Source organism: Quercus robur, chromosome 9, assembly GCF_932294415.1.
Source record: "Quercus robur chromosome 9, dhQueRobu3.1, whole genome shotgun sequence".
Classification (NCBI taxonomy): domain Eukaryota; kingdom Viridiplantae; phylum Streptophyta; class Magnoliopsida; order Fagales; family Fagaceae; genus Quercus; species Quercus robur.
In genome coordinates this window covers 11,449,161-11,458,654 of record NC_065542.1, presented here as the reverse complement: position 1 = coordinate 11,458,654, position 9,494 = coordinate 11,449,161, and the positions used below count along the sequence as shown (strand labels likewise).

General features: G+C 37.2%; 1 protein-coding gene across 1 annotated transcript; it reads right to left on the bottom strand.

The window, feature by feature from the left end:
- Nucleotides 1-254: 254 nt before the first annotated feature.
- On the bottom strand, nucleotides 255-3,504 carry LOC126700707 (receptor-like protein EIX2). Its single transcript, XM_050398907.1, has 2 exons — nucleotides 595-3,504; nucleotides 255-494 (listed from the first exon to the last, which is right to left on the bottom strand). Exon 1 carries the CDS (start codon nucleotides 3,502-3,504, stop codon nucleotides 619-621), a length of 2,886 nt encoding a protein of 961 aa, XP_050254864.1. The 3' UTR covers nucleotides 255-494; nucleotides 595-618.
- Between the last annotated feature and the right edge of the window lie 5,990 nt (nucleotides 3,505-9,494).

Below are 9,494 nucleotides of genomic sequence, written 5' to 3'. Positions count from 1 at the left end.
TTGGCTTTTCGTCACGCACTCCATAGGGCATGGGATTTGGGCAGAATTATTTTTGAATTTGACTCAATCATTGCCATGAACTTGATTACTAATTGAAAAGATCCTTGTATGGATCTTTCTACCTTGGTTCATGATCATACAGATATTATTTTCTTGTAATTGTAGTCCTTAATAGATTTCGTTAGTTTGTAGGGGCTTTGTAAGGTGTTTATGGGGCCAACTAAAACATAAATATTCTAAAGAAACTTGGTTATTTAAGGAATTCGGTACAAGCAATTTATTTAAGGCAATTCCAAGACCTGCCACACAATTTTTTTTTTAAGGAAAAAAAAAAGTACAAACAATTTCATCCTACTATAATATTAAGATCAAGTGTAATCCAAATTAAGCTTCCACCGCAACATGGATGTGAATCCAAGAATAAGAAAAGCATGTAAAATCATAGGCACATCACACACGTAATCTTGGACAAAGTTTTTTCTTATTGTCGAGACCTACACAAGATAAAATAATAGCCATTAGGTTGAAAAATTAAAATCAATTCAAGAAAAGAAATAGTTAGAGATATATCTAAATCAAAAATTTTTCACAAACCTTTTAGCGAAAGTGCTGTATTCCTTAGCCTTGAAACGTCCTTTGCAATCTTGCAATATTCACTATCATTGCCACATAGAGCCAATCATTCAAGTTGCTTGTTGTCCGGAAATATAGATGTCTCCAGGAACGGTTCAACATCAAAGAGCCACAAACTCCCCAAAAGCCCACCATGAAACCAAGCCCCATACCAATATAAAGACATTTCAGGAATTCATCTTCATCTTCTTGATTGTTTTTACTACCGCCTTTAGGTGACTTAGCATTTGGTTCCACATCTCCTGGACACTTCGGTGTAAGTGGAGGGCCACAGAGTGCAAGATTGCCAATGAATCCAGAAGGGTTAGCGATCTGGATTTGAGTGCCTGTTGGAATTCTTCCCGACAATTTGTTATATGACAAGTTCAGGAAACTCAAAAAATTCAGATCAGCAATGCTAGCAGGAATTGAACCAGAAAGTTGATTTCTCGACAAATCCAGGGATTCTAACTGTTTCATACGACCAATCTCTTGAGGAATTAGTCCTGTCAACATGTTTCCTGCTAAGTTCAATGTTTTCAATTCTGTAAGGTTGAAAATCTCTGTTGGAATTTCTCCGGTTAATTTATTACTTGAGAGATCTATACTTCTCATCTCTCCAAAATTCTTTCCATAGACGTAAGACTGTCCTTTCCAACTGACAATTGTATTGATAGTATAATTGCCCCCAACAGTTGTAAACGTAACTTGAGTGCCATCCGTAGATGTAAAAAAATCTACTTTAGTATGCTTATTATTTGTTTTTCTAAAAGCCATGGCAGTCAAATTATAAAGGCATCGTGGAATATTTCCAGAAATATTATTTTGAGACAAGTCAAAAAATTGAGTATGTGCTAACCGGCATAGTTGTAGCGGTATGCATCCATGAAACTTATTGGAGTGAAGGTCAAGAATGATCAAAGATAACAGGCTTTCTCCCATCCAAGCTGGTAGCTTTCCCGAAAATGAATTGTCTCTTAGATTTATAAATGACAACTCTGTGCAATTTTGTAATGACAATGGCAATTCTCCCAAGAAGCTGTTGTTGCTCAAATCTAATACTCTAAGTTCTATCAAAGAGCCCATAGAGTTGGGAATTTGTCCAGACAAATTATTGTTGGCCAAATTTAGAACTCTTACTTCTGGCAATTGACCGAAACAAACATCGAGGCCTCCAGATAGCTGGTTGTTTGAGAGATCAAGGTAAATCAAGGATTGCACCGAAGTGGAGCATAAAAAATTATTTAAAATCCCCGAAAACTTATTGTTGGAGAGATTTAAGATAAACATGTTATCATTAAGTGGTTCATTTGGCAACATGCCCCTAATTTGGTTGTAGGAAAGATTTATAGTAAAGGATACCATTTCGTACCAAAACCACGAAGGGATGGTATCTGAAATTCCGTTATGGGAGATATCGAGGTAAAAAAAGGGTTCCTGAGTACGTAACCATTTTGGGAAATCAGGACCCAGGTTACAAAATGACAAATCTAAGGTAGTCAACGTGAAAGGGGGCACCCAATCACTGCTTAATTTTAAAGTCAAAAAATTATGAGATAATGACAATTCCTTTAATCTGGAAAGATTTGAAAAATGTTGTTCAGAGATTTCACCTTCCAAAAGATTGGAACCAAGATACAAACTTTCTAGCTCAGATAGGTTTCCGATGCTTTTAGGCACTGACCCCTTCAATTGATTCCCATCTAAAGACAACCACGTTAATGAGTATTGCACACACCCAAGCAAGTTATGGATGAGCTCTGCCAGTTGTCCAGTCAGTTTATTGTTCCTTATAGACAAATGCTGTAAAGCGCACATATTACCAAAGAATTTTGGAATGCCTCCTTCAAGTTGATTCTCATCAAGAATGAGAGTTTCAAGAGAATTCATGTTACCAGAAGCATCTGGAATTGAACCTCCTAACTGGTTATCAGAGAGGTAAATCTCAACCAAGCTCGTACTATAGTTGAACAACCACGGAAATATTGATTGAGTGACGTGGTTAGTAGAAAGATCAATATAATTGAGAGATTTAGAAAAGTTAACATGGGGGAGAGACGAGAGATCAGTGATAGGAGGAAGATCACACATTGCCAAGTTCAAGTTTGATAGTTTAGGGAGATGACTCGCAACTTTCAGCCAATCATTGGCTACACTGAGATTTGTGGAACTTAGGCCAAGGTTTTTTATTGAAGACAGACGAGGAAGCCATTCGAGATTTTCAACAATTTTCAAATCATTACCATGGAGATAGAGATTTTGCAAGAGTGAGAGGTTTCCAAGTTGATGTGGAATCGGTCCACTGAGATTGGCCGAAGAGAGACCGAGGTCTTTTAAATTACTGAGAGAACCAATAGACTTTGGAATATGACTTTGATTAAAATCATTATTACCGAGTTGAAGAGATTGCAAGAGTGAAAGGTTTCCAAGTTGATGTGGAATCGGTCCACTGAGATTGGCCGAAGAGAGATCAAGGTAATTTAAGTTACCGAGAGAACCGATAGACTTTGGAATATGGCTTTGATTAAAATCATTGTGACTGAGATCCAGATAAGTCAAATAAGGCAACTCAAGTAATGAAGGACTAATCATACCTCGCAAACCATGGAGATCAATGTGTAGCTCAATTACATGGCCTGTTTGGCTGTCGCAGTAAACTCCGTCCCAATTGCAGCAATCCTTTTCATCTTCACTCCCCCACGAAGAGAGCTTGTCGTTGCCATTAACAAAGCCTTTTTTGAACTCAAGGAGGGCTTGTCTCTCCTTCTCTATGCACAAAACGCTGCCATTTCCAACACCTGAAGTGAATCCAAGGGCTGGTTTCAAATGTAGGAAAAGCGTTAAAAACGCATAGAGAAGTTTTAGGGACCTTCCACCCATGACCTTTATCATCGCCTATGATCGAAGAGCAATTAAAATTAGGATCAAGAAGAGAGGAAGCACAGCTACAAAATTCAGTGCAACAATAATGATTTTTTTTTTTTTTTTTTGGGGTTTCCAATTTACTTAATAAGCTCTGAGTCACAGAATCCCCAGCATAAAAAACTATTTATAGCGATAGCTCCATGCCAAACATAAAAGAATAATAAATAATAAATAATAAAAAAAGATTAAACAGGGGTCAAATTCAAGCTGACTCATCAGGATATGTTTATTTAGAGGTGAAATAGATTGGATGAAAACTTTTGGAGAGAAAATGGGGAGAAATTTTTTTTGAAATGTGTTTGGTTAGGTAAGAAGGAAGAAAAATAAATTGTAGGATCCAGATATTTTCTCCCTAAAACCAGTCAAAAAGTTTTTTTTTCCCAAAATAGAAAAAAACAAAACTAAGAGAAGAAAGCTCATTAAATGAGCTTCTAAAAATACTCCTCACGTTGGACTTCACCTCCAACATGTTGGCTTCTCTCTTTTTCTTTTTTCCTTTTTCTTTTTCTTTGATTTTATTCTTTCTGTTTACTAACGTGCTTGGCCTTTTTTTTTTTTTTTCTTTGATTTTTTCTCTGTTTACTAACATGCTTGGCTTCTTTTTTTTTCTTTTACTTCTTTCTTTCTCTGTTTACTGACGTGCTTGACTTCTTCTTCTTTTTTTTCTTTGATTTTGTCTGGACGGTTAGCTTTCTTCTTCTTCTTCTTCTTCTTCTTCTTTTTTTTTTTTGGGTGCTCATTGTTTATTTTCTCATTAATTTTGGTTGGTTTTTGTTTTTTTTTTTTACTTTAATGAAGTGTCCATCTATACACAATTTTTTTAAAGTATAATGTGTTACTTTTGTTTTATTTAATAGCTAGATACATAATGGTAAATTTATACAAACTTTATTTTCAACTAAACAAAAATGTTTTTCATCTCTTTACTTTTCCATCCTAGCAACCAAACACAAACTAGGGAAAATAAAATTTTTTTTATCCTCCTATTTTTCCATCATCTTTCCATTTTCTATCTTCCAACTTTTCCACCTTTCCAATCAAATGGACCCTTAAAGTCTTTGATCTCATTCTTTTGTCAGCATTCCGTTAGTTGGGTTGACAGAAAATATGAGTTGTTGTTGCAACCTCTTAAGGGCAACCAAACTTTAATACTTGTTGGTGAGACTAGACAGTCTAAACTTGGCAAAACCACTCAGTTTTGGATTTTTTATTTTTTGAAAAATGCTAAATTTACAAACTATTTTTTATTTTTTATTTACAAATTGTAGTTGTTGATGTGATGAGTGATTATTAGGAAATAAAAAAGTATTTCCAATGATAGGCTTAGATGAAAATCAGTAAGAAATTTACACATCAATAGTTTGTAAAAATGTTTATGTTGGTAGCATTACTTTTTATTTTATTTTATTTTTTTGAGGTCTCAACTCGATCTGTAATGTTTCACTTTTATCGTTAAACAACTCCCCACCCTGAAAATGTTGTGGACATAGCATTTCTTTAAAAGGAAAATGCAATGTCCACAACATATATTCACAACAAATTATAAATATTAAGTTATTGTGAAAATATTGTGTACATAATACTTTTCATAATTTTATATATTAAAAGAATTGCAAACCCCAACGACATCATTTACGCAATTTGGGCATGAGAGACGAAAGTAGCTAATATAAACGAAAAAGGAAAGAAAAAAAAAGAGGAAAAAGTTGAACCAAAAGTTGAAAGTAGTGTTTTCTTAATTAGCAAGTCCTGCGAAGTTTTTCTTGACTTGTTTGACACTTTTACCATGAAAACCAGGGACGGACCATTGATTTAAAAAGCTAGGCTGTTTAAATTCTCTTTCTTTCTTTATTATATTAAAGAATTGTTTATATTATTTTAAATAAAGTGATAAAAAAATAATATTTAATGTTAAATGTATTGTAAAGTGAGATAGTAAAATAGATAAAATAACTTTTTGAAGTGCTAAAAGTTAAAGTTTTTAGCACTACTACTATGAATGCTCTAACTAAAAAAAAAATTCTAACCAACCCAGTATTGAAAGTAGCCAATACTAGGTTGGCTAAGATTTTTATTTTTTAGCACCACTACTATGAATGCTAAAAAATAGAAAATAACTTTTTAAGATTTTTTTTTAAAATTTTTATGCTAAAAAAATAACTTTTTAATATTTTTTTTTATTTTTATTGGTTAAGATTTCTATTGGGTCGGGTTGCGGGTCATAGTGAACCCAACTCGACCCGACCCAATTTTGATTCACAAAAATGTCCTATGAATACTCCTTAGACAAAACCCAATTATACAAACATAATTTTTTTGATAAAAAAAAAAAGATCACACTCATTGGTCCCAAATTTCCAGTCGTCATAAGCTCACAGGGAGTGGGGTATAGTATGCTTATATTTTTTGAATGATCATTGATTCAAATCCCATGAAAAAAAAAAAAAAAAAAAAAAAAAAAAAAAAAAAGAAAACTTGGTAACTAACCACGAGATACACAATACATCTTCTTTTTTTTTTTTTTTTTTTTTGAATTTTTGAATTTTTATTAATATGATGACAAAAAATTTGAACCTTAATGTTATGACTCTACTTATATTTAAAGCAATAATCAAATACCAAGCTATATTTACATAATAAAAATTTACCAAGCTAAAATATTTATTACTATAAGATTCTATACGAAGGTTTTTTTTTTTTTTTCATTATACATTGATAGTTGGAGATTGAGTATTTGAACCATAGATATTTCTATTATAAATATTACAAAGTGTTAGTTCAACTGTGAAAAAAATTCGTCTATACAAAACTCTTCAATCATTATAAAACGGATTCATTTAAAATAGAAAATAATTAACCTAATGAAGATTGATATGGCCCTTCAATCATGTGTGTCCATTCCTGCATGTTACTCAACATTTGTCTATAGTTTACATATGGTGATTTAAGAGAGAGAGAGAGAGAGAGAGAGAAGGTAGGAAAAAAAGTCTGCCCCTTGGTGTACCTCAGCACACGAAGTGCCCTCCAATGAAAAAAAAAAAAAAAAAAAAAAAAAAAAAACAGGTACCAAAGCACACATGTTGACGTAGTTTTAAGGTGTCCACTTCAATATGAAAATGTACCCCAAAATGTGCTATGAATGCCATTGTTGGCTAGCCTCCAATACAAAACAAAATTTTGCATTAGCTCTCTCTGCTGGTGAGACAAGATATACGTGGTTCAGATTTTCGCGCTTATTAGGGCCATAAGATGCTGTAGGAATGTCTCAAAAGTCTGGGGACCTCTTAATTTGTCAACTTTTCTTAGCACTAGTACTTTGCTAGTTCAAATAAAATGGAAATGAAGATACATTAGAGTCTTTTTCTCTCCGTACTAGAGTCTTTTTCTCTCCGTACTAGAGTCACTCCGGTGAATGAAACCACCTTTGATGGCCTCTCTCTCCTAGGAGGAGGAGGCTGAGCTTGCCCGGAGCAACAAGAAAGTAAAAGATGTGAACCATGCGGGATTTGGTAGCGACCATGGGATGGATTCTCCTCACTCAGAACAGGCACATTTTTTCCGGCCAACTTCTCCACCCCTTTCTTTCAAGGACAAACTGGTAGGTGAGATACCGGGAGCTTACACGCAAGCATTCAATTTTGCTGAACTCATGGAGGATGATGTGGAGTCAGACGGAGAAGTTGAACACCTCCGTAAAGGGTTTATCAGCGGTGAGGTTTACGAAGAAGTTCAAACAACATATTAGGTCTCCTTGGTATAAAGCGCTGATAGTAAAGGTTTACGGCAAAACCGTTGGGTTTCATTTTCTTCAGGCTAAGATACATAGTCTTTGGAGACCTGTGGGGCGTCTGGACTGTGTGGGACTTGTAAATGATTTTTTCCTTATCCGTTTCGCTTAGAAGGAGGATTTTGAAGTTATGCTGAAGAAGGGCCCGTGGTTCATAGGTGAACATTTTTTATCCATCAGGCCGTGGGAACCTAACTTCAAACCTTCATTGGCTAAAGTATCCTCTGTGGCGGTTTGAGTACTACAATGCGGAGGCTTTATACCAGATTGGGAAGTCTATTGGGAACGTGCTCAGAGTGGATACTCATACTGCATCTGAATCCAGAGGTAGATTCGCTCGTCTATGTTTGCAAGTTGATGTCGATGAGCCGCTTATCGATACGGTTTTGATAGGGAGATTTGAACAAGCAGTAACCTATGAAGGCATACAGAGGATGTGCTTCTCGTGTGGTAGGCTTGGCCACCGGCGGGAGAATTGCCCTTACACCATTAGAGATGGAAAAGTTCAGGATGAGAAGGGAGAAGGTGTCAACGTGGACTGAGTTGAAAATCCATGCAATACCCATGTCCCTGACAGCTCTGTACGGGAAGGAGGGACCACAAGTGATGTGCTAGAGGACAACTATGGGCCGTGGCTATTGGTAACGCGCAAGAGAAATGGGACAAAAGGTCGTGGAGGGGATGATACTGATAAGGGACGGGTAAATGCTTAGATGCATAAGGAGCATGTTGCGCATGTCCCTGCTGCTAGGACAGGTACGGGTAATAATCCAATACCAGGGAGTCGGGGTTCCCAAAGAGAAGGGAAACGTAAACTTTCTCCACCAAGGCTTCCTGTGGGCCTTCATAGGGGAGGTGAGGATAAAGGTGGCTTTGTTAAGAGAGGTCCTACCGCCCAAGGCCCATCGCAGCCCAGGCCAATTGCTGAATACCACCCGGGTTTGGAAGAAGACCCAGCTCACGCTAAGTTGATGACTAGCTCATCAATTAAGGGCAAAAAAGCCATTGCCCGTTCTAGGGTGCAACAGACACCTTGCGTCATTCCAGAAAGTCCTAGCGCAACGTCTCGCCCAAACTCAAACGGTGCTCCGTCTTCTTTGAACCATGGCGTGTCCAATCGGCAAGCTGATAGGGAGGTTCAGCCCAGAACTGGCGTTGATCCAGTTATGGGTTTTCAATTTATAGCTGACAATGCTAGAGTTGCCAGAGATAGTAACCGCCGTGAAGCCACTAGAACTGAACCAGATACAGGGGTGGTGCAATCGCAGATTGGTGATGGAGTGGAGATTTTATCTGACACTAACAGCGAGGATAGGCGGAGATGGAGGGTCAGCACTGACAGAACCGGTGTGGGAGGAAGCTCTGAGTTTATGGTGGGTGCTGTTGACCCAAAATCCAGCTACACCGGTGTTATGCGCGACGGGATTGAGCAAGGCCATGAGGGTGAGAGCGACCATAATATTGATTGCTACATGGACCAGGGGGATCAGGGAGAAGATGGGAGTGCTGCCACTCTATCGGTGCAGAGCAGGGGTCAGACGCTGGGGTTGGTGGTCAGGACCGAATGCAATTTGAGGAAGGAGGTGAAGTTCCTATCGCCTAGTAAGTCGTATCCAGTCCTAGTTTTAGTGTTTATCATGAATTGTATAGCTTGGAATTGTAGAGGGGCCGGTAAGGCTTCATTTCAAAATCAAGTGAGGGAGTTTGTTAGCAATCATAATCCTGCTATTTTGATTATTATGGAGACTAGAGTTGGTGGTGAGCGGGCTCGGGAAATTACTAGTAGACTCCCATTTGATGGAGTGATACTCACGGACACTATAGGATATTTTGGGGGCCTCTGGATGCTATGGGACTCGGATAGGGTGGAGGTGGTGCCACTTTCAAACACTGAGCAGGAAATCCATGTCACTGTTAAGGTACGGAGTTCTAATTTTTCTTGGTTACTTTCAGCAATTTATGCTAGTCCTAGGCATGTCGAAAGACAAGTTTTATGGAATAATCTAACTAAAGTCGTAGAGTTGCATAATATGCCTTGGGTGTTAGCTGGGGACTTTAATGAGCCTATTATTGGAGAGGATAAGTTTGGGGGAAAACCTGTCAGTGTTAATAGATCACTAATGCTGAAGGATTGTCTCGACAAATGCAACATGATTGATTTAGGATTTAA